This window comes from Monomorium pharaonis, unplaced genomic scaffold, assembly GCF_013373865.1.
Source record: "Monomorium pharaonis isolate MP-MQ-018 unplaced genomic scaffold, ASM1337386v2 scaffold_726, whole genome shotgun sequence".
NCBI classification, from domain to species: domain Eukaryota; kingdom Metazoa; phylum Arthropoda; class Insecta; order Hymenoptera; family Formicidae; genus Monomorium; species Monomorium pharaonis.
In genome coordinates this window covers 1-25,000 of record NW_023416051.1, presented here as the reverse complement: position 1 = coordinate 25,000, position 25,000 = coordinate 1, and the positions used below count along the sequence as shown (strand labels likewise).

At 39.4% G+C, this 25,000-nt stretch overlaps 4 protein-coding genes across 6 annotated transcripts; 2 read left to right on the top strand and 2 right to left on the bottom strand.

Moving 5' to 3' along the window:
* The first annotated feature begins 62 nt into the window (after positions 1-62).
* On the top strand, positions 63-7,169 carry LOC105831158 (sodium leak channel non-selective protein). Its single transcript, XM_036295242.1, has 19 exons — positions 63-310; positions 386-508; positions 736-909; positions 981-1,160; positions 1,238-1,490; positions 1,643-1,810; positions 1,900-2,108; positions 2,242-2,362; positions 2,492-2,625; positions 2,709-2,874; positions 3,069-3,263; positions 3,364-3,581; positions 3,753-3,976; positions 4,200-4,336; positions 4,421-4,557; positions 4,767-4,917; positions 4,978-5,109; positions 5,360-5,534; positions 5,623-7,169. The coding sequence occupies exons 1-19, from the start codon at positions 129-131 to the stop codon at positions 5,799-5,801; spliced, it is 3,258 nt and encodes a 1,085-aa protein (XP_036151135.1). The 5' UTR covers positions 63-128; the 3' UTR covers positions 5,802-7,169.
* On the bottom strand, positions 7,167-11,753 carry LOC105831160 (DNA replication licensing factor Mcm3). The gene is made up of 11 exons (XM_012671125.3): positions 11,685-11,753; positions 11,338-11,450; positions 11,058-11,266; positions 10,534-10,664; positions 10,222-10,460; positions 9,880-10,113; positions 9,189-9,552; positions 8,631-8,935; positions 8,345-8,495; positions 7,836-8,272; positions 7,167-7,634 (listed from the first exon to the last, which is right to left on the bottom strand). The coding sequence occupies exons 1-11, from the start codon at positions 11,751-11,753 to the stop codon at positions 7,436-7,438; spliced, it is 2,451 nt and encodes an 816-aa protein (XP_012526579.1). The 3' UTR covers positions 7,167-7,435.
* Positions 11,754-12,075: 322 nt separating this feature from the next.
* Positions 12,076-13,547, top strand: LOC105831161 (28S ribosomal protein S23, mitochondrial). Of its 2 annotated transcripts, XM_012671127.3 has the most exons (5): positions 12,076-12,275; positions 12,541-12,702; positions 12,780-12,885; positions 12,957-13,096; positions 13,191-13,547. In XM_012671127.3, exons 1-4 carry the CDS (start codon positions 12,232-12,234, stop codon positions 13,068-13,070), a joined length of 426 nt encoding a protein of 141 aa, XP_012526581.1. In that variant the 5' UTR covers positions 12,076-12,231; the 3' UTR covers positions 13,071-13,096; positions 13,191-13,547. The 2 variants fall into 2 exon arrangements, with proteins under 2 accessions (XP_012526581.1, XP_036151136.1); XM_036295243.1 differs by lacking the exon at positions 13,191-13,547 and having other exon boundaries at positions 12,957-13,134.
* On the bottom strand, positions 13,216-25,000 carry LOC105831157 (leucine-rich repeat serine/threonine-protein kinase 1). 2 transcript variants are annotated; one of them, XM_012671115.3, is made up of 4 exons: positions 24,895-25,000; positions 23,358-23,451; positions 23,196-23,285; positions 13,216-22,715 (listed from the first exon to the last, which is right to left on the bottom strand). In XM_012671115.3, the coding sequence occupies exon 4, from the start codon at positions 22,707-22,709 to the stop codon at positions 15,243-15,245; it is 7,467 nt and encodes a 2,488-aa protein (XP_012526569.1). In that variant the 5' UTR covers positions 22,710-22,715; positions 23,196-23,285; positions 23,358-23,451; positions 24,895-25,000; the 3' UTR covers positions 13,216-15,242. The 2 variants fall into 2 exon arrangements, with proteins under 2 accessions (XP_012526569.1, XP_036151134.1); XM_036295241.1 differs by lacking the exon at positions 23,196-23,285.

Sequence of the window (25,000 nt, the reverse complement as noted above, 5' to 3'; positions counted from 1 at the left end):
ATATTTTATATCTTCAAGTAAAACAATCTACTTTATTGCTTTATTATTCATGGATTAAATTTATATTTATTATCAATGGATTGAATTTAATATTTGATCTTATTTTTTTTAAGGTGCGCGAAAGCTTTATGCGACAATTCGTACTTGAAGTGGAAGATGAAGAAAACGAAGGTGCAAAGAGAACTAATGAAACCTTTGATTCGAAAATAGTGTACAGAAAACAACGCCCAGTGAAAATCTTAAACAATCCACCGAAAGTGAGAAGTGTCGTTACTAATTTGAAGAAAGCATCTGTTATTTATATCATAAAGTAAATGGCATATTATTCGCTATCATTGTATTTGTCGTATTTTCGACTTAGATTAAGTTTTTTTTGTGTTTATAGTGATTCCAACAATCAGAGGCTTCTCTTGGGAGACTCCGCCATGATTCCAGTACCGGGTAAAGGACTTCTAAAACCGCAGGGTACTGCGAGTAGCACCAAGCAGCTTCGGATCGATCCGAAAAAGTAAAAATAAGAAAAATATTTACTAAGAAAAGAATTTGAAGAGAATTTAAATTTACGAATTTAAAAAATTTTCAAAAATAAAAAATGAGAATTTAAAAATTTAATAATTTTTTGAAAATCATTATTGAATAAATTCTGATTTTCCTTTCCTTAATACTATAAAGATATTTTTTCAATGTTTTCTCATTTATTTAGCCTATGCTTTCTATTTGCTTATGGTATAACAGATCAATCAGAAGGAGCGTTCGAAGTGGATCGATCAAGCTTAAACAAACGTACGAGCATCTCATGGAAAATGGTGACATAGGGGGAATAAATAGAGTCAGTTCATCAAGCAGAAGACCGCATGATTTAGATATCAAATTGCTACAAGCTAAGAGGCAACAGGCGGAAATGCGAAGGTACCGACATTATGCCACGATTTCCGAGATTTTTACGAACTCATATGAACTATTTTTTTTTTTTATTGAAGAAATCAACGTGAAGATGATTTGCGAGAAAATCATCCGTTCTTCGACACGCCGTTATTCGCGGTGCCTCGTGAAAGTAAATTCCGGAAATATTGTCAGCTGTTCGTCTATGCAAGATATGATGCGAGATTGAAGGATCCTTTGACAGGCAAGGAAAGGAAGGTGCAGTACAAGAGCCTGCAGTAAGCATCGCGAAATTGAAACATATTATTCCATCGACGTGAAGTAAAGTAGTGAATTTTAAATTTGTTTCTTTCAGTAATTTCCTCGGTTTAGTGACCTATCTTGATTGGGTAATGATATTCATCACGACATTGTCGTGTATCTCAATGATGTTTGAGACGCCTCGAAAGCGCGTAATGGAGACACCGGCGTTGCAGATCACCGAATACTGTTTTGTTATTTGCATGAGCATTGAACTTGCATTAAAGATTCTGGCGGATGGTTTGTTCTTCACACCCAAGGCTTATATCAAGGATGTTGCCTCTGTACTAGATGTCTTCATTTACATTGTATGTCAGACGAGAATATCAATCTCTATTCTCTACCCCGAAATATTTAATCTTAATGAATTACAATTGCACGTGATAAATTATAATAAATAATTACGTCATAATCATTTTGCACATATGTATAATATAATAACACATATGTATTGTTACAGGTAAGTCTCGTATTCTTATGTTGGATGCCGAAGAGCGTGCCGCCGAATTCTGGAGCGCAGCTACTGATGATATTACGATGCGTCAGACCGTTAAGAATCTTCACTCTTGTACCGCATATGAGGAAGGTCGTTTACGAGCTGTGCAGAGGATTCAAAGAAATATTGCTGGTAAATATCATTTAGATTTTACACATTTTAAAAAATAATCAGTTCGTAAATGGCACGAATAAAAATAAATTAGCGGATAATTTTTTTAGGTATCAACATTACTATTCTTATTGATGTTCATGTTCGCGAGTTACGGAGTGCAACTGTATGGTGGTCGATTAGCGAGATGTAATGATCCTACAATTTTGAAGCGTGAGGATTGCGTCGGTGTATTTATGAGAAGAGTATTTGTGACGAAGATGAAACTACGGCCGGGAGAGAATGAGAGTTATCCGTCCATATTGGTACCGCGAGTTTGGTAAGCAAGAATCATACAATTCTAAGAAAAAATTTCTTTTTGATCAATATCAATTATATTTTAGTATGAACATTTCTAATGTAAAGAAACAATGTTTGTATTCGTCGTACTAATTTTTTAACGTATTTTTCAGGGCCAATCCTAAAAGATTCAACTTCGATAATATTGGCGACGCTATGATGGCTCTCTTTGAAGTACTTTCTTTCAAAGGCTGGCTTGACGTGCGGGATGTCCTTATAAAGGCTCTTGGTCCCGTGAGTCGTACTTCTTTTCGACACTTTAATACAGATGATCAGCATGCGCTGTAAAAATCGCAAAGTTTAGAATCTAAAGATACCATTTTTATCATACCCTTCAATATCTCATTGTAATTTTTTTTTCAGGTTCACGCAATCTATATACACATTTATATTTTCCTCGGTTGTATGATCGGCTTGACATTGTTCGTGGGTGTCGTGATTGCGAATTACTCCGAGAATAAAGGCACTGCTTTACTCACGGTAGATCAGAGACGATGGTGAGACGTCGCATATTCAACGAATGTCGCGGTTTGCAATCTCGATTCACAATCTACAGATTGTAAATTTTGTTGAAATGTAGGTGCGACTTGAAAAAACGTCTGAAAATCGCCCAGCCACTGCATTTACCACCTAGACCGGATGGTAAGAAATTTCGAGCTTTCATCTACGACATCACGCAGAACATTTATTTTAAAAGATTCATCGCCGTCATGGTGCTTGTGAACAGTGCTCTGCTATGTGTTTCTGTAAGTTAAAATAATCTTCGGATATAAATATATGATATTTGATAGATATTTTTTTAGGGTTGATTATTCTCTAAATCACATTTTATTTTTATTTAAGCACATCTATCTATTTGTAGTTGTAAGTATAAAGTAGTATGCTCGTGTTTAATCTGCTATCTTTCCTTCTGTTCGTTTTTCCTTCTGCTCATTCAAAGTGGAGACTCGAAGAGGAGCACACTGAGGCTCTGGCTACAGTCTCCATGATTCTGACATTAGTCTTTCTTGGAGAGGTAATCATGAAAAATATTGCTTTTACGCCGCGTGGCTATTGGCAATCTAGAAGAAATAGGTACGATCTGCTCGTGACAGTCGTAGGCGTTATTTGGATCATCATACACTGCACGATGCAGGTATGCATTCGTCGTAAAGAGTCCCTTTCGTCATACTTCTTTTTTGTCCACTCGTTTTTCTTTTGTACAATGTCTTTATGTTTTATCATATCGATTTCAGAATGATCTGTCCTATGTGATTGGATTTATGGTCGTGATCCTGAGATTCTTCACCATCACTGGCAAACACACCACTCTTAAGATGTTAATGTTGACTGTCGGTGTGTCCGTCTGCAAAAGCTTCTTCATTATATTCGGCATGTTTCTCCTTGTCTTTTTTTATGCGTTAGCCGGTACCATAATCTTCGGCACAGTGAAGTACGGAGAAGGCATAGGAAGGTAAGAAGATGCAATATTTGTAAAATTTAAAATTATATAAATATATAAAAGGTACACATATATATATTTAATATAAATTTTTTAATGGTACTAAATTTTTTTCACTCTATAATATTTCTTCGTCTTGCTCTGCCTCCGCCTGATATCAGAAAAAATCTCTTTGCAATCTAGACGCGCTAATTTCGAATCACCAGTTACTGGCGTGGCGATGCTCTTTCGCATAGTGACAGGGGAGGATTGGAATAAAATTATGCACGACTGCATGATACAACCGCCCTATTGCACGCCAGCTGATAATTACTGGGAAACGGATTGTGGCAATTTCCATGCTTCTCTAATTTATTTTTGCACCTTTTATGTCATCATCACTTACATCGTCTTGAATCTTTTAGTGGGTATGTATGCAATATACTTGTACATAACAGAAGCTTACATGAAATCACGTAGATTACTAAAAAGGAAATCGCAATCACTTCTTTTGTCTTACATTAGATTTTATTTCAATTAACGGCAAATGTTTTATTAATTTAATATTTCTGTTTAATATTATATTTTTAATTAGATTCTTACAATAATTTAAAAAAATAAAATAAGAATTGAAGTTTTCTTTCTGAACAGCTATTATCATGGAAAACTTTTCTCTATTCTATTCAAATGAAGAAGACGCGTTACTATCATATGCCGACATAAGGAATTTCCAGAACACATGGAATGTCGTTGATAATCATCAGAAAGGTGTCATACCGGTGAAGAGGGTACGATTCCATTTCAAATATCCCATTGTATTGGTAAAATATTTCAATTCATAAAAGACAAATGCTGACATTAGCACATTTTAGGTAAAGTTTATCTTGAGATTGCTAAAGGGCAGACTAGAGACTGATCCGCAAAAGGATCGCCTGCTTTTCAAATACATGTGCTATGAACTAGAACGATTGCACAATGGCGAAGATGTTACCTTCCACGATGTTATTAAGTAAGTTTGGATTATAAATGAAATGTTTACAGTTTTTGAAATAAAACTCTAGATGTTCGGATTTCTCAAATCTTTGATATGATACGTAATTTCTTTTTCTCAAACGTTTTATCTTTTAATTCGTAAATTTAAATAAACAAAGTAAAAAGTTTCATAATATTTGAGTTGTTCGAATATCAATATCTTCCTAAATTGAAGAATTTTTTTAGTATGTTATCGTACCGTTCAGTGGACATAAGAAAAGCGCTTCAATTAGAGGAACTTCTCGCACGAGAAGAATTTGAGTACATAATTGAGGAGGAGGTGGCTAAGCAAACGATCAGAACTTGGTTACAGGGTTGCCTGAAGAAAATACGAGCGGTGAGGACGACTTAATCTGAAATCATATCAGGGAAGTAATAATCGTTTTTCTTTTTGCAGAAACAAAACAGTCTTATTGCTGGGCTTCGTGCTACAAATAACGCGGCTGTACTACCTCAAGACATAGAGAAGGGTAAAGAGGAGAAAGGCAAAGAAGTTAGTATTGATCGTGAGGAGGAGGCTGAAATAAAGGTATATTTTGTTTGTTTCATTACACAAGCATCACTTATAGAAAAGTGAATACTAAAAGAAACATAATATTTTTCTATCATAAATTAATGATGTTCAACAATGACATTTTAAGAAACTTCTAAAATAAATGGACTTTATATTTTATACTTTTAAAATATTATTATACTAAAATTTACATCACTGTGATTTAAAAAACATAGTAATAAAAATTATATTATTCAAGTTATGACTTTGATTTCTCAACTATTAGGATGCCGAAGCTCCGAAGTACAAGGTAAAGAAACCGATGGTGCTTCCAAGATCGGATAGCATTGGAAGTGCTTCGGGAAGAAAATATTTAGCACCGACTTTATCGGATCCCGCATCCGTTCGATCCGAGAAGGACAAGATTGCAGCGTCGAAAAAGAGAAATAGTAGACCACCATGTAAGTCAAAGGGACCGTGTAATTTTTATGCGACATATCATATTAACTCTTTAAGAGCATTGAATTATTTTGAGTTATTTTTTTGTAGCAATGGTAAAAAATAATTTGCACCACTTGACGGAAAATACGGAGCAGAGCAGGCAGCAGAGGGAGGCGTTAAGTAACAAGACAACTGCTCCTAAAGTTTCCAGCGTCATGCTGGAGGTTCGCGAATGGTGGAAGGAGCAGTTAGCTTACAGCAGCGAGTCCAGCGAGGATGAACTTTAAACTTTCCGAATTACGAAAGAGTAAACGATTACAATCGCAGTAAATTGTGAAGTAAGGATTCCTACTTTTAGCAATTATAAAAGACGAATTCTTAGCCTAAGAATTTTTGCATCCAACGAGGCGGATGATCCAAGGAGAAATGTGGTATGTGCCTAATAATTTTAATCACTCGCCCAAGCTCGAGGAACTTTAACGCGTTGAGCTTCAACCGTAATTCGCCACTTTCACTGCTAAGAATTATATTAATATTTTGCTACGCCCACAAGGCAGTGTGCACAGAGCGAACTAAAAAAATCTTTCGTTACACGTTTCACGAAGCTCATCGTGTTAGAAGAATCGATTTCCTATCAGAAGAGAAGGAGTTATTATTGTCGAAACATACACATACTCGCGACATTTCGTATCGAATTCGGAACATCACTGCCGTGTGTCAAACAGATCGCCCATACAAAAATCCTCGAACATTAATTTGTTGAAAGATTTTGATGTATGTCTTGATGAAGAACTTTTCCGTACGTCATACTCACGTACTATCATTCATGGATCATCATGTGATTTAGCTATTTTTAAAATAACATCTCGGAGTAACTACAATTGTATGTAATTTTGTACGACACGAAGTTGATCACCGCGCGAGTAATAACTAGAGTCGATTATGGTGTTATTAAGGGCAACTGCGAGTACAATTAGCATAGAACGCGATTCGTCGTAGATATTTTTGTCGTGAAGAGGGTACTGATTCTGTGTAAAGAAAATGTTAGGACGTTTCAGATCGTCGATTCTTTCCTCCTTACAACAAGAATACGTCCCGAAGGCCTGTACCATAGATCTACACGATTAATTTGATATTGACAATTGTAAAAATTTTAGCGCGTGCGACCGTTGATGTTATATTATCTCTGTTATTAATTATTACAGTAACGCTGTTACGAGTGTCGCTTTAGTGAAAAGAGGGTTGTGCACAGAGAGAATTACTTAATGGAGGGCATAACTTATTTTGAAATGCGCGATCGCGCCGGCTCTCTTATATTGTGTATGTTGAACATACGAAAGATATTAAATGGAGCATTTATATTAAATATAATATATGACTGTCGTGTTTTTGTATGAGACGCGATGTGCGAGTATTACGTAAATAAATTTGTGAGATCTTTAGCGGAAAGCGATCGATGTTAGCGCAATAATACGCATACGCACACACGCACGATGAATATTATGCATATATATATTTACAGAAGCGGAAAAACTGATTTAGCGTTATCGACCGCATTACATCACTGTAATGAATGTTGATGATTGTTGCTAGTTTATGTGCCAATGTATTGTCTTATCAAGTATAGGGCAAATAAATGTTGTTAGATATCATTATTCATAAACGTGTACAGCTTATTATTATTACTCGATCGCTAGCATACATTACAAATGGTATAAAAAATATTTCTCTCGAAGGCTTGCTTACGAAATTACGAAAAGCCTAAATAATTATTCATTGTAGTTATGATTCTTCGTTTTTCTCATAATTTCATAATATAGTTGTAACGAGTAACCAGAAGTTTCACATTCTGATAAATTAAGGGTTTGAAGATATCATTTCGGTTAATATTTAAAATATAACGAGACATTACAAAAACCTTTTATATCAAGAAGATGAAGCCTTCCACAGCCATAATCTGATTCGCATCCGTCATGGTGCTAATAGCGGCGTTAATCTCATCAGTTGTAAAATTCAGAGAAAGCGTTGTGTTTAGATAATCAACGACTTCCGTCTTCAGAATATTTTGAGTTCTCCGTTCTTGGAACAATTTATTAAGCGACGATTTGAAGACTGCAAGTCTAAAAAAATCAGAAAAAAATTAGAATATATTTTTTCTCTACATTTTTGTCTTGTTTTCTAGTTTTAACAGTACATTGATAGCAGAAAATATAAAAATAACATTAGAAATATGATTCTGTTATTCCACAAAACATAATAGAATTCAACAACATATTAATTTAACAGTTTTACAGACGATCATTTACTTCGAATAAAATTACCTTTCCTGCGTGATAGTCGACGTCGTTGTTTCAGAAAGTCCGGATTCTTGATCTTCGATCTCCATGTGCTGACCACTGTCTGATGTGTGCGTGCTAGTCTTTTGTGACTGTGTTCTGGTTATTCTTCTGGTCACTTGCTCGATGTGTTCGTCGTCACTGTCGTATTCGTATGGGTCACCTGAATCTCCTGCAGCTTTTTTCGAGCGCTTCGCCTGTCTGTTCTCATCTATCTCGTCCGCATCCTCCGACGCGTCGCTATCGTGACGTCGCCGCTTCCTCTTTTCTTTTTCCAGCACACGTTTGAAGTAAGCGAACTGTACAAGCTCTATTGCAGCGCGTGCATCCTCGCTTTCTACGTTCTTCGAGAGTCGGGATTTTGCGTGCGCCGTGGACAATCGAATCAATGTTTCCAGAGTTCTCGCTGTTACAGGTTGAGTCTGAAAGTTATTCAAAGAAACATATACTTGTAATTTTTTAAACTACGAGTCTAATGTTTTCTTTCTACTTACTCTCGCAACGTCGGATTCTATCATATCCTCTGATCGAAGTGTCGAATATTCTTCCGCAATAACAGCGCTGGCCTCTTCTGTGAGTTTGGGCTTCATGCACCGTGCAATGTGTATGTATTTTCTCATGAATTGTATGGAAAGAATCTGGTCGCTGAGAAAGAAATTTGAAAGATAAATTTAGATCTTTACGCAGTCAGAGCTTAATATTGCTTAAGATCAATCGAATCAAAGCTCATAGATTTAAAGTAAAAGTACAGTATAGTATAATAAAAGGATTGTTATGTACTTTTTACGACGCGTTTGTCCATGTAGAAGTGGATCGTATTTCTGATAAACTTGGGACTGCGTTTCTTCAGTAGCTACATCATCCGGATTTTTCGTGGTCAACATATCTAACTTTGAGCCTAAACTCAAAGCTTCCCCGTCCTGTTCCAGAGGACTTCTGTATCGATGCATTCGGACAACGTGATCGCTAATCACGTGATCCTGTTCCGAATCAATCATATCCAACATAACAAAGAGCAGATCAAATCGCGACAACAGAGAATCCTGCAGGCCAATATTTTCCATGGGAGTCTTATATTGATCATACTAGAAATGAAGAAAAGGCTTCCATTAAACAATATTTATATATTTCTTAAAATGAAATTAATAATGTATTATTTTCTTTATATTATATATTTATAATATTACATATATAGAAATTAATATTGAAATATTTTTGCAAAAAAAACCAATCTAATTCGAGTTTGTTTTTCATAAATAACAGACCTCCACAAGTTTAAATTTTTACGTATTAAACAAACCAGACACAAGTAGTTTTTTCAAGAAAATCCGAACTTACTCTCCCGTACACAGGATTTGCAGCAGCTAGTACTGAACAACGCGCATTCAAACTGGCGTGAATCCCCGCCTTGGCAATTGTGATTCTGCCTTGCTCCATCACTTCATGTATTGCCGTTCTATCGATGTCTGACATCTTATCGAATTCGTCGATACAAATAACACCACGGTCCGCCAAAACCATCGCGCCTGCTTCCAATCTACGCTCACCAGTTTCTTGATCGACCGTAACCGCCGCTGTTAAACCAACACCAGAGGATCCTCTTCCAGTGGTAGGAATTGCTCGTGGAGCGGTACATAACACGTAACGTAATAGTTGCGATTTAGCCACTGATGGATCTCCAATCAGTAATACGTTTATATCTCTGTAATATGCCAAAGATTATATCCTGATTATATCTCAAAATTAGTGAGCATTGCAACGTGTAAAAAAAAAAAAAAATAAAAATTTCATCACTTACAATTAATTATGAAATTTTAATCTTTTTAAAATAGCTCTTTATATTAATTTAAATGTTGATACATAATTATAAATATTTTTTAATTAAGCCTTTAAGTTTCTAAATTGTTAAAATTTGTTAAAATTTAAACTGTTTAAATTCACTAAAAAACAACTATCAAATAAGTTATATATTTTTAAAATTTTAAAGTTTTTTAAAAATAAATTTATGAAGAATTTTGTAAAAGCTTACCCTCTCAGCCTCGTACCATTTGGCAAAATCTTCTCCACTCCACCCAAAAGAAGGCATAGAATTGCTTTTTTTATGTATTCATTACCATGTATGGATGGCGCAAGGGATTTGGCCAGGAGTTCGAAGATATTCTTGTTCTTCGCCAGTTTCTTGCACATAGTTACATCGTCATGAGTGATTGCAAGATTTGCTTCTTTACTAAGTTGCATTATATTGTTGGCGATCAGGACCGTTCTATGAAATGTAACAATTATTATGAAATGAATTTTAAAGTAAAGATATAAAAAATATGCGATATTGATTAAATTAAGAATTAATCCTTTATTTTTATCTAAAACATACTTAAAAGTTCCAGTTGTATAACCACCCTGTTTTCCTGGGAGACATCGGTAGTTTCCAACAACTTGCACTCGATCTCCAGGTTTACACAAGTCCACCAGATCGTTATCGCAAATTACATCCACGCTTCGCGGTAATTGACCAGCTGGAGCTTTTTCCGGCATCTCCTGTATAGTAAGCGTCTGGTGATCCTTGTAAGTCGATAAACCAAATTCTGTTTCAAGCGGATTGCCGTCTTCATCCTATAATGCGAAAATTTGAATATCTAGACTCTAAATAAATTTTATGTTTTATTTAAAACCTGAGAATAATTACGGTAGTCGGATAAACAGCGGAATGAGGAAAAGCTTCTAAGGAAGTTAGATCTGAATAGGCTCTTTCCAAAATCGTTCTGGTCACGTCGCAATAATGGACGCTTCTCACCACTTTTGGTCGTACCAATGAACCTACAATAGATATTTATTTTATTTTGGAAATAATCTTACTTTTATAAATATATATAATGAATTGAATTATAAAAATAAATTTTATCTTACTTAATAAAAATTTATTTTTATATTTAAAAAATATAGCAATAAATTTTAATGTTATATTCTTCATTATTGTTCTCAACTTGTAAAAGACAAAATAATTAAATACAGTGAGAATATTTCTCAGAAGTAATCATTTTAATTATACAAAAACTTGTTTGTGAATCAACCCAATAAATTTCATAAAATAATTTGATAAACTTGTGATATCTATGTGAATAAATTAAATAAATTTATTCACAAATAAAATTAAACAGTTTTGGATAAATTCTGCAAATCTGAGTTTTAATGGTTTTTTTAGATACTTACATTTCGTGACAATTCCCTCCACACACACCAAGTTACCCAGGTAACGAGAGGTAAGTGTTCTTGGCGTGACGTGCTTGTTTCCAAAGCTGCCCTCGAAAGCGACAAAGAAATCTTTATTGCTCTTAGCATAGTCAATGTCCACGCTTGAGATATATTGTTTCAGGGCATTCTGAAACGCCAGCTGCTCCTCAAAGGAATTGTTCAACAGACTGTAACACAACCAATTATCATAATTACCCTTAACACTTCACAATTTGAAAGAGACAAATCTATTGTATACCTTGCCGCACGTGCAGAATTTTTTCTCCTCAAATCATTGATATTTACAACTAGTCTGTATTTCTCTTCTTGGATCATGTTCTTAACCATCGTAGCGTATATGTTTTGGTCCTCCTGCACAAAATTAACAAGTGCAAGAATCTCAAAAGCGTCAAGCAAGTGTAAAACTTATCTCAACAGTGACATTTAATCCTCTACAATGCCATGTGACTTTACATATCCGTCTAGACAATATATTTTATAAACCTCAAAAATTTAATAACTGCCTTTTAAAAGCAAAATCCGGTTAAAGAGAATTAAAATATAATTAAATAGACAAGTAAACATTTGTTGACAAATTCTGCCTACCACATCATCCAGAAAGTCGACGTATTCGCGGGTTATCTGTTCCAGGTTCTGATCGATTTCTGTATCCATCTTTGCGGCAAACGACTGACACTTGTCGCGCTATAAATTCTTCTTCCTCGCTCTGTGGATTTCTAGAAGTCACGGTACTACGATATATTTTGTTAAATTTTAAATATTAGCGAAGATTGCTTTGAAAACCACCTCTATCATTTGCGCGGGAAAACTACACGCGGCCACGCCACACGCGAGCATCGAAAAGTTTCCACGTGCCACTTTCTAGGGACTTGTGTTAAGCGGTCTGTTCTTTCTAGCTGCACTGTTGCACTGTGCAATAAGTTAGAATGAGAAAAAATATACTTGTCTTACTTTAACTTATTGCACCGATGCAACAGTGCAGCTAGAAAGAACAGACCACAAGTTTCTTGGACGTTTTAAAAATGGCGACGATGTTTCTTTTTCTTGCGATGTAAAAGGTTAGATTGAGTCGCGGGGCGTCCGATTCTTTAGGACAAGTTTTTAAAGTCTATTCACGAAAAAGAAGTACACGATGGCGCAAAGCAGATTGGAAAAAATTGGCACGATATATACCAGGTAAACTCGCATTTGTTTGTCAACAATTATTTTAGAAATTAGACCAGTGATGATTGTTGTGAAAAATTGTAGAGAAATTGACGTTGACGATTTGTTAATTTATTTCAAATTGATCCAAGAATCTTTGGATTAAACTGCTTGTGAATCGTAGCATCCTCTTAAAAAAAAAAAAATGCTAGTGACAATGGTCTTACATTTTTCAAAAACTATTTTGAATATTTTACAGTAATGGCTATGCGTTTCTATATAATAAAATGCATTTCAGAGTTACCTCGCTGTTAAAAGGCAAAGCTGTAAGAGAGGAAGACATGCCATTGTGGGTGGCAGTGTATGAAGCTTTTCCCCCAAAATACGAGCCCAGATATGACAGACGGTTGCCAAAAAAACCAGTCAAACCTATCTTTTACGAAGAGGATCTTGTCCGAGCGTGAGATGTTTTAATGTATATTCAACAAAATATTTATATTACGTTAGATAAAAATTAATTAACGTTATCCATTGCAGAAGGTTCCATAGAGATCAGAGTTTCATACCAGCTACTAATTTGGCAAATGAAAATGTAAAATCTGCAACACAAAATTTTTCATCTATATATAAAACAATGAGAAAGGTATGCATTATTATTTGATCCTATCAATCAAGTTTATTTTTTATTAATTCTAAGAATGTATTCCTTGATAGGAGAAAGAATTATCAGACGATAATGCATATGAGCAGGCTATGAAACAGTATATTTCTGAGGTGAAAATAAAAATGGAATTGAGGAAAGAGAGTAAATCATCCATAAGCTCTTAACGACTAGAAAAATATATTTTTACTGTGTAAGTTCTGTTGTAAATAAAAATCGCGTTATTAAAAATTTTTCTGTTTCGTTTCTCTATGTTAATTATATATTGTCTCGATATTCTGACATAGATAGAGGAGAATATAACAACGAATCTTGTTCAACAACGGTATTTATATTTCGTGACAATCAATACATTAAATAACAATGAGTTCCTGCAAAGTTTTATAACTTATGTCAATGAGTACAAGACGATAATCTTAGTATAATCCTCACGACGAGTAAACATGAAAAACGTTACAATGATTCCGTTAATATAGTGGAGATCAATCATATAGAATTCTCAATTGTAATAATTACGTTTGTTACGCAATATTAATTATTCGCCATAATTCAAGGCATACTTGATGAATAATTGTATAACGCGATACACAATTTCTAGTTTTTTACAAATGTCATATTGGAAATAAAGATGATATACAAGCTGCATATATCACTATGATTTGTTTTACGCGCGCTGCAGGTACGATTAATTAAATAAAGAAATATGAAATGCGTCATTTGTATATATAAATGAAAGATATTGCATCAGTGCACCAAACGCGTCGGTTCAAGAATAGCAGCCAAAAGCCAGTACGCATCACATTGTTATTGAAAATATTCTCGACCGATCACATCGCATTTCCTAAAGATAATATATAGAATATCCATTTAATCGCTTCTTTCGTTAAAATATGTCACAGACGAATTTAAACGTGCAAGTTGTATTACATCGTTATTTTTCACTTGCATTTTATTGCTATGAGCTAATCTCGAAGAACGTATAATATATCGAGAAGGAACAGATATCTATTTAAGCAAACTTCTAGCAAATATTTTTAAGAATATTCTTCTTGTCGATAAGCGCAATTAAAGAGCGTCGTAATTAAAAATATAACATAACACTTTTGTGACGATATTTTACGTTCTTTTTTTCGCTGAGTATTTCATATCACATCGATCACATTTGGGATACATTCATTGCTCCCATGTAACTAAATTATAGGGGGTGAGAGGGAGGGAGTCAAAATTTAACGTTTTCATTGAGCAAAATGCTTCTAACGTTTATGTGTACGTGTAGTCTTATATTTTCCTAGTATTACATTATAATAAATTAATGCTAATATGTCCCACAACCTTCGGTTTTGAATAGACTTAAATTTGATAAAATTTGCAGTCAACTCGAAAGATATTTCGAAAGATATTACCTTGGACGTGTTAATTGAATTATGGGGAAAGATAATGCGAGTATGATCTAAAAATCGTTTTTCTATATCGATTCAGGATCACGATATTAAAATGTCAATAAAACTTATCGAAATCTTAACATTAACGATATTATAAAAGTATTGATGGTGCTAAAATAGTTCTTTGATATCTATAAAACAGCTCGATTAATATCAGTTGAGGATATTTGAAAAATGTTTTCTCCTCTTTATCCCGTGTCTTGCAGCGAGGAAACAGATTGCATTTCAATATTCCTTCGCTTCCATTAGTTATATAAATACTTATTTTATACTCGTGACTCTCGTAGAGTCGAATCATACTTATTCAAGCGAAAACGTACGTTAAAATACCGTTACTTATTTGCTTAGGATTTAGTTTTATATAAAATAAGAATGTTTCTCTTATACTTGGTAATGCTGTAATTTGGACGAACGAAAGAATATCAGCTTACAGCCTGTGTGACGTAAAGTTCATTAATAAGCGTGCTCGCGGAAAAGTTGAGTTCTTTCTTCAATTTTTACAAAGATTTTTTCCTGAATATTATCAAGCACGCTTATTAGCGTGATCAACATCTCTTACGTGCTAGGTACTATATAATATTGGACGTATAAGATTCACTGAGCTTAGACATCGCTCAATTGAACTTCGCACCACTTAAGCACTTCCGGTATTATACTGCCGAAGAATAAAATCTTGTATAATATTGGCACCGAATCTCGTTACAATGAAAGTTTCTTTCTACCGGCATTTATTGAAAGGATTGGACCAAACTAGATCAATTTTCTTACTACGCATTCCGTATTAAATATTGTGCTTATTTGTGTACCGTTATCTTCGTATAAAATAATTAGACGATTCGCGCTAGAAAACAGTCGCCCAATACACGCTAAATGAAGAGCTTACATTCACTGGGGAAATCAAGCCGCCGACCAGTTCTCCGATCGCCACAGCAGAGTATACATGCCGTGCCTGAGCTCCTCGTTCTCCAAACTCTTCAGCGGGAAGTCGGTATACCGTGCAATCAAACTGCGATATCCTTGGCCGACGGTCGCCAACACCGTTTTTCTCTTATCAGCAGACTTGAGGGACACGATCTGGCAGACCTTGCCTTCGAACGGCCGGAACACGGTGACGGGGCGCAGAGTGCCGCACTCAGCGACGACAATGCAGCCCCAGGTGGTACCGATGTACAGCTGACCACCGCTGGCCTCAAGCGCGGTCACCTGGCACTTCTCCGTCGACAGGTTTTCCTCGATAGCGATAGACTTGAGGCTCTCGGAGCATGGCACCAGCTTGGACATGTCGAGCTTATTGACAATCTGCCGACTGTCCACGTCCCATTGGTACACCACGCAACCTGGATACGTATACGAGAAAATGAAACTCTCGCTCGCCGCACCGATTAGATACGTGGCAAAAAGGTTCTTCATCGTGGCGTCGTTGGCAGCGCAATGAGACAGCTCCACCGTATCGGTCAGATTGCCATCCTTTAGCGTGTAAATGGATATCCGGCCATAACTCTGGCCAGCCCAGAGCTCCAGCACGCGTCTTTTCCGGCAAACTGCAGCGAGCGAGTAAGTCTTCACATCAGTATTTTGACGTGTTGTTTCTGTGCTACTGCCGCCGCCGGTGACTTCTGTCTTCTTCATCTGAGTGAACGAGTTGGATAACAAGAAGATCCGACCGCTATGCAAGGCCACGGCAAATTGCTTCAGCTGTTCCAGATGAATCAGTCCAACGACCTTGGACTCCCTGTTGTGATCCGCCTCCAAATTGTAACTGGCCACGCAGCCGAAGTTGCCGCACAGATAAACGTGCACTTGGCCAGCGTTATCGCCGATCCAGATGTAGCCGTCCACGCCGCACATGGCGTACGGTATTACTGGTGTCTCAATACGCACGTGACGCAGCCAACCCTTTTGGGTGCCTAGCAGCATGTCCACCTCGCCATTGTTGTGTCCGAACCAGATCTCGTCGCCGTTCAAGCTGTCCGTCGTCTCATTCGCTTTGCTGTCACCGCAATGATTGGTCATGGTGACCGCCGTCACCTGCGTGCGTTCCGTCAATAGGGTGACGTCTATCAGATGCGTGAACTCGGGTGCAGAGGCGATCGAAACAATCTGACTAGCAGTAGGCCGATCTTTCGGGTTCTGTGCCCAGCATATCACCATCAAGTCAAGCGCGTAGCATGGATGAAAGGTCTCACGGTACATGAGCGGTGGTCTACCACCCTCCAGGATACATTCCTTTACTGCCTCGTGGCCTTCGAACGGCTGACGCAAAGTGACGAGCTCGTAGATGAACATGCCGAACGAAAACGAGTCCACCTTCTCCGTGTACTCCTCTTCGCCGTTGTACCTAATGATTTCGGGCGCCATAAACCCCTCCGTGCCGCCGAAACCCTTCGCTCCCGTAGGCAATGTTAATCTTGAGATACCGTAATCGGCGACCTTAACGTGCACCGGGTCCGGATTTTCTTGAAACGGCAACGGCATCTGCCACACCAGTACGTTCTCTGACTTGAGATCACGGTAGATGACGTGTTGCTGATGCAAATACTCCACTGCCTTAGCAACCTGAAGGATTATCGCCTGAAGTGTGTAAGGATCCAGTTTAGCCCCGGAACGACGATAGTTTTTCAGGACAGCGTCCAGCGCGCCCTGAGGTGCCAAGTCCAACACGAGAGCCAAGGGACTAATGACTATACCGATCAGTGGCACAATATTAGCGTGCCTAAGGGTTAACAGGATGTTGAGCTCTTGACGCGCCATACAATACGCTTTGCAAGCATACTGCAAAGGATCACGGTCCCACTTGCTCTGCGACGCCTTATACGCAAGAATCGCTGACTGCGTGGAGTTCGGGCCCGGCGAGACTGGTTGTAGCATCTTGATGGCCACGTCGGCGCGCACGTGTGTGCCAGGTAGTCGACAGCTACCACGGAAGACGAAGCCGAAGGCACCACGACCCAGCAATTTACCCCGTTTCAGGTCATCCGACTTGATCAGATGTTTAGCACCGAGATCCATAAAGATAATATCCGGTGCGACGTGCGACAACGGGATCTCCGAATGTCTTGGACAGCTGATAGGTTTGTTGCTGTACGCCGCCAGTATACACTCCTCCACCATCCAGGAGTATGCGAGAGTATTCTCGGGATGCGAGGAGCTGCTCTGCTGCTTTGATATATCTGGATGTCCCTCGAGCGACGGCATCCTGCTAGACGTGAGACTGTCGTAGCCGACGCCGCTGTCACCGTCGGACTTGTAACTGTCCTGGCTCTGCCTCTCTGTGCGATTCACAGCACAGTATTTTTGGATGTCCTCAATCAACCGGCCGTCATTGTCGCTTGATTCACCGTCGCCGTTTTCGGTGTTGCCAAGCAAACAACGCGGACATGGTATCAACCTCGTGACTAGTAATTTACCCTCCGATGTGTGGACGAAACGTGTGCCTAGGGTTGGATACCAGTCCTCCAGCAGGATGTCGATGTGATCGACGATCAACGCCATCAGCTGCGGCATACTTTCCGGTCGTGGTTCTACCACAATCGCCTGGTAGCCCATTGGTTCTTCATCTACGGAATCCGACATGATGGGCTGCTTGATTACCAGAGTGTCCACTGGAAACCAGATCTCTAGGATGGCAGAATTTTTCAGATCCACTGTGCACCAAATACCATCTTGTTTCAATTTGAACTTAAACTGTCTGTAATCATATGGTGAGTTTTTTAAATTACAGGAAACTTCTTTTAAACGTAACAGGGTGATGCCAGAGTATCGTAGTTCGATTCCCGTCTGCCAGAGCACCCACTCGGCCTGTAAATCTAACAGACTAGCAAAGATATTGTCGTCGACGAAATCCTTGAACGGTGCCAGAAACGACATGACGATATCGACAATGGTATCATCCGCGAGAATCCGAGTGATTAATCGGGACCAGAAGCCGCTGGGAAAATATGACATAAGCAATAATCTAGTGACGGAACAGTCGGGCTGCGATCTCGATGTGAGCACGCATTCGGCGTTATTTTTATTGTCACCGGTTGATGCCCCTAGGCACGCGAACATGGGCGATGTGATCTTCTTCGCGCGTACGTGCCAGCCACGCGTCTTTACTGGTACCTTGATGATCTGATTGTTGCGCAGAATATCTTCTTCAGTTGGTAAGAGAGATGGTATCAACAACGTGCGGCAATCCCATGTCAAAGCAACCTCAAACTTGTTGAGCAAACTGACAATATATCCTTGGGTATCGATCGATGATATAGTGGAGGATTTGAATACGTGCTGAATATCGTCCAATTTCATTATACCCGATCTAGCGAATGGATTAATCTCCCTTATGGTGACCACGTGAGCCAGCATATCGCAGAGCCATTGTGGGTCCAAGAAATATAGATCCTTCAACGTTGCGTCGTCGTAATGCAAGATTATACCATTCTCGTGGAGGAATAACGTCGCTTGATGTAACTCCGCGGGATCTCTAAAGGATCTGTGCAACTTTTGAAGTTCGTTATTGACCGCCGCGTAATACTGGTCGGCTTTTAACACTGGGTCCAAGCCGGACAGCTTCCTGTCGTGCGCCAGTTGAATTACTACGTCCTCCAACGCCAAGTAACTCGCTGGAACCTTCTGTTCTAATAACAGTTCCTTACTACCGGGCGATCTCAAACTAAAGACGACGTCGTAGATGAGATTGCACAGCATCTTAATGTTGTGACGCGTCTTGCAACTCACCTCGATTGTCTCCATGACTTTGGGCAGACCGCACTTCTCTGCATCAACCACGTTGATGAATTTATCACGAATATATTGTTGCAGACCCTCGCTGTGCTCGTAGGAAACGTCGTAATGCGTGCCGACAATGATGACTGGTGAGTTAGGCGCTCTACTCTGAATATTCACCAGCCACTGAAAAATCTCGGAGACGCCTTTGAAGCCGTCCGTGATCCGCCACACGACTAGATACAAGCTGCGCTTCGACAGAAAATACTGATGCGTCGCATAATACTCACGCTGACCTCCGAAATCCCAGGTTCTGAAGTAGACCGGCCCGTGGGACGATTGTCCGCGCACTTTCTTTTCGTAGAGCCAATCGCCAATGTCCACACCTACAGTCGAGATGGTCGTACCTTTGGCGGTCTTCGCGTTAATGTTCTTGTTGCCCATTCGTTTGGCCCAGTGCTCGGATGCTTTCTTCTTGTTTGGCACCTCGCCCTCCTGCCGCAGTTGCTCCAGCAGACTCGTCTTGCCGATCCCCTGAATACCGACAATCATCAGCTTCATGCGCGCATACGCCTTCGCGTCCTCCAAAATTGACTTTAGGTAACCAATCACATCCATCGTTTTGTACTTCTTCGATTCGATCATCGATTTGAGCGGCTCTTGCAACCGGCAGCCCTGCGTGTTCAGATTCCATAGGCGGCCCAGTAGACCCATCTGCGGCGGCAGCTCGACGACCTCATTATTACCGCTGATGTTCAGCACCGATAGATTGTTCAACTCATAGATGTTGTGCGGTATTTCACGTAGCTGATTATTGCTGATATCTAACATACTGACATTAGGAAAGAGCAAATAAAGTTTTGATCCAGGATGCCCGATTTTTGGATCTCTGTCCGAGTCTCCGCGCTCCTCTTCCAAATACGGCATTTCGCCGTCGTCGCACGATGTCAATTGGATGCGATTCAGTAGATTGTTCGCTAGGATCAGCGTGCGCAAGTTCTCCAGTCGTAAGTGTCGCCTGTGTACACATACTGACTGCAACACGATATCACGCATCGACATAGGTGTTTGCCGATTGCCGGGCACGATACTAGGCGACTGTGCGTTGACGGCCGGACAATAGCAGGCCGTGTTCGCCTGCTCCATGCTATCGGAGCTGTCGACTTGCGGCAGACTGGGCCACCGCGTGATCTGATTGTTCGATAAATCCAATTGTTTTAGACTGGCCGGATACGAAGTGATATGACTCATCGAACGCAACGAATTGTACGCCATGTTCAATCGCACCAGGCTTACCGCTAAACAAGGCAGTGCCACGGGGATGCTGTTAAAAAGATTGTGTGCCAGATTCAACGACGCCAACACCGATTTGTTGCCATTCTCCGTGTCATCGCTTATCCTTTCTGACACTTGGACCGAACTGGTCCACACATGCGGCCGTTCCATTTCGATCACCTGCGCGTTTGCAATCTTTGTAAACGAGTCAAACTCCATAGACTCTATTCGCGGCACAACCGCTAATCCACGGAAGGTGGTACCATTTTGCAGCATCTCATCGCCTCGTGATGGCTTCCTCAAAACATTCTGCGATGCCTGGCTGGGCAGATCACGCAGCAGATTGAACGAGGCATTCAGTTCCTTCAGCTTGGGCGCGCGCCACAGATTTTGCGGCAAACATTGCAGTTTGTTATTGGACACGTCCATAATTTCAAGCCCCGGTAAGTTCATAATGAATTCCGGGAGCTGCTCCAGTCGATTGTCTTGTAGATACATCTCCTCCAGAACTGGACATAGTTTGTCCTTCGGATTTTTCGAGTCGGCGGTGAGAGTGTCAATTTTATTCTGCGCTATGTTGAGATATCGCAGACTCTGTAAGTAGAACATGGTGGACGGTACGGAGGTGATGGAGTTATGAGATATGTCGATCCGCGTAATGGCGTACAACACCAGGTCGTTGTTTCTCGGACTTAGCTTCTTGTTAACATGCAATACTGCGTCGATCAACCACTGCAGCCGGATCTGTGAGAGATGGCATTGCTGGTTGTGCCAGTTGATCATCGTAGGCGTCTTTGGGAACAGCGCGGAATAGGTGACATGGCCAAATGACGACAGAGCGGAGAAATGCGAGCTCTGCGTGCACTCGGTCATCGCTTTCTTGTTGATCTTATACTCGGAATCCGGGTGCGCCTTGATCGATAGCAGTTTTGCAGTCAACGCCTCGTCGCGATTCTGCGCGGCAATCTTCAGCGCCTTGCACTCATTGTCGACGGCGCCGTGCTTCAGCAATAAATCCGCGATTTTCACATCGCGATTCTGACACGCAATTGTCAATACACTCGAGTCACTGCCGTCGAGATCGTTCTGATCGTACGGGATTTTAACAGGCAGCTCAAGATTGGCGCCTGCCTGAAGCAAAGCGTTCACCACCTCGGTATGTCTACCCCTGACAGCCACGTGTAGCGCTGTTTCGCTGCCGTTATTGCAATAAAGATCCAGATTTACTGGATATATCATTTTATCGTCTTTTTTATCCATCGGGGCCTTGCTACGAAAATTCAGCGATGACATTAACCTCTGAATACCGCTGGAGATCTTGCGCTTCGACACCGGGAGTTGCTGCGCGCCGCTCACGCCATCCTCTTCTTTGGTCGTTCTCGCTTTCACTCTGTAACCTAGCAGCAGCTCGACGCACTTGATGTTGCCCAGCATACTGGCTATGTAAAGTGCATGCTGGCCGGTGACGTCCTGTGCATTGATGTCAAACGGTAAGTCGTACTCAAACTCTCCGGATGGATCTCTATAGCGTTGGTAAATGTGTTGAGGATATTCAAATTTGAGCAGCGCGTCGATCACCAGGTGATGACCGTTTATGGTCGCCGCATGGATCGGCAGCCAGCGCTCTACCGTGAGCTGTTGCGCCTGCTTGGGGAAATGTCGCAGCAACAGGTCGACAATCTCCAGTTTGCCGTGATAGCATGCTATGTAGAGCGGACAGTACTTGGTGACCGGATGAATCCTGCAATCGGCGCCATGGTCCAGCAGCAACCGGACGATGTCCTTGTGGCCGCTCTCACAGGCAACAAAGAGCAGCGTGTTGGCGCCATTCGGCGCCATGTTCACCACACATTCTAAATCGGTCGACAGACCTTGGATAATATTTCGCGTAGCCACGGTGTCGCCCTGAATACAAGCTGCACGTAAAGAAGCGTGAGTTGCCTGTTTCGCGAGTTCGTACCTCTCGGCTGCCGTTTTTAGGAGATGAATGCATAAATCGTGATTGCCCTTCTCGGCGATGTCAAGAGGCTTCAGACCATCGTCGTCGCGGATCATAAGATCCGCATCGAAACTCAATAATTTCTGCACGTTGCCGGCGTGACCGTGCTCCGTGCAAACATGCAACGGCGTTCGATGATGACCGCGAGGGCCACAGGTGACGTTCGGATCGGCCCCGGCGGTCAGCAAAACGTCCAAGCAACGGGAATTCTCTGTGATCGCGGCTGCGTGCATGGGTGTCCTGCCCCACGAGTCCTTGCTATTAATATACTGCGCGTGCTCGCCACGCAGCAGGTCCTCTAGCAATTCGGCATTGTCCCAGAGCGCGGCCTGATGCAGCAACCGGCCTGGGAAATCCTCGTCAATCGGCGTGTAATCCTCCATCGTGACCTGCAAGATACGTCGCCTTCGAATCGATCCGGTAGTGAAAAACGTAGCAACTGAAGAGCTTATTTACAATTCTTTTACATTCACAAAAAACACTGAAGATTAAAATTATTTCTCTTTTTCTTCAAATATATACAATTATGCATTAAAACATATATATATATATATAATTTTATTTACGATTAAAAAAATATATAATTTAGATGGAGCTCTTCTTTTGTCCTTTATTATTAGTTTTTAACATTGAATTAATCAATATTACTGACATTATATTATTGACATTTTTTTTGCTATTACATTTAATTAATATATCGTTTATACAACACGTTACCGAGTAATAGAAGTAGATAAGAACTTCATATAGATTAATGAATATTTAAAAAGACAGTTATTCGCGATCTTAAATACATAACAAGAACAGATGGATTTCTCCAATTAAGATCTACAGATTAGTAGCAGTTATTAATATAATTATGAATGTACCTATAAATCCTGTTTACGACTCCGTTACATGTTTGCTACTATTAATGCCACTTCTTTCAGTTTCGTCTCCTTTAGAGTGCATTCTGCAATCTTCATCGGATAAATTCAATTTGTGTTTATATTCAGTTTACAAATATTATTTAAACACTATACGACGTTTACCTGAACAATGCGCAAATCAATGCACCTCAGCCAAGTTGTGTCGATCGAGAATTTCAATCCGGATTCATGTCATCTCGGTAAGGCTTCGCGTGAGCTGCAATGCAAGCAAAATATCCATTCACCTATTCCGTTGAAATTATAATGGCGAATTTTGCGTGCTAATAAAACTCATATAACTTCTTCATATGTAAAAAGAAACTAAAAATGTACGATTTTTGTAAAAAGAAAGTCGGCTAAGTTCTTGTTTTGATAATAAAGTGCAAATTACAATGTACACACTCAACGAATATCATAAAAACTCAATGTCAGAGTCGATTTCTCCTATAAAAAATCCTTCATTGTTTAATTATAAGAGAAAGTAAAATGTCACACGAATAAAGAAACTTATCGGAAAATCTGATACCGTTAGATTACCTAACAAACAAAAATATCTTTTATTTACTAAAAAAATAAAGTTTAACATAAATTGTTAAAAGATATAATACACTCATTTTTACAAGTATTAATATTTCATACTTTAAATAAACTATATACATATGAAAGCTGTATTTATAACATTTTATTTTTATTCAACATATATTTTTATAGTTACTTTATTTTTATTATTATAATACTGAAACTTAAAAAAATAAAGATCTTAATTTTTTAAAATTATGTATTTAAGATAATTTATATACAATTTTATTACGATTTTGAGTTTAAGTTGTTCTATAAATAAATACATTGTTTTCTTACAGAACAACTTATAAAATATGAAACTTTGGATAAATCATATCTCAATACTTTTAAAATATTTATACTAAAAAAATAAAACTTTTTTCATTATTTTAAAATACATTTTCATTATAGTACATTTCTACTTTTTTATTAAAATATTTTTCAATATAGAAAATTGCCGTCAAACTTTTATAGACTTTTAAATACAACATAGAATATTCTGAAATTTTCTTATTCTTTTTTCTGTTATTAAAAAAATAGATGCAATACAGCCTTAAAAAGGAAAAGTAATCTTAAGAAAAGAGCAAATCTATCATTTCGAACTGCTCATTGTTTTTTTCGCGCAAACGCGTGTCGCACATATGCATTAGAAGGGAGAGGGCAACGAGCAACGACATTTTTCTAACCTCCATGTTTAATTGTTCGTAAATTCAATAGAAAGGGAGGGGGAGGAAGGGTCATCATGAAAGCGACAGCGTCGCAATTAAGCGGCGAATGTGAAATCCTCGCGGCGAGCGAGTCCGAATAAATTTCCAGCATTCTCGCGCGAATCGGAGCGGCGAGATTCTCGTGTATGCGATTCCGGTAACCTCGCTCGTTCAGTTCTCCCGTCCGCGAAGATCTTAAAAGATAAGCGCGAGAAGGATGGACGAAGATTCCGTGACGGCGCAAAAAGGCATTTCACGAATCAGCTGACGAACCGTCGTCCATCTGTCAACCGGCGCCGCGGGGCGTCGATGAATTCGAAATTGATTCAATTGATTCGCCGGGGGAGAAATCTCTTGGATCCTCCCGGCATGACAGTTTTTGCATCGCTTACCTTTGCCATTTAGCGCGTCCCGGTGGAATCAGCGACGGCGAAGCCGAGGTTCGTCGCGGACCGAGACGGCGCGGCGTGTTCGCCCTCGCACGCGTTTTCCTTGAAA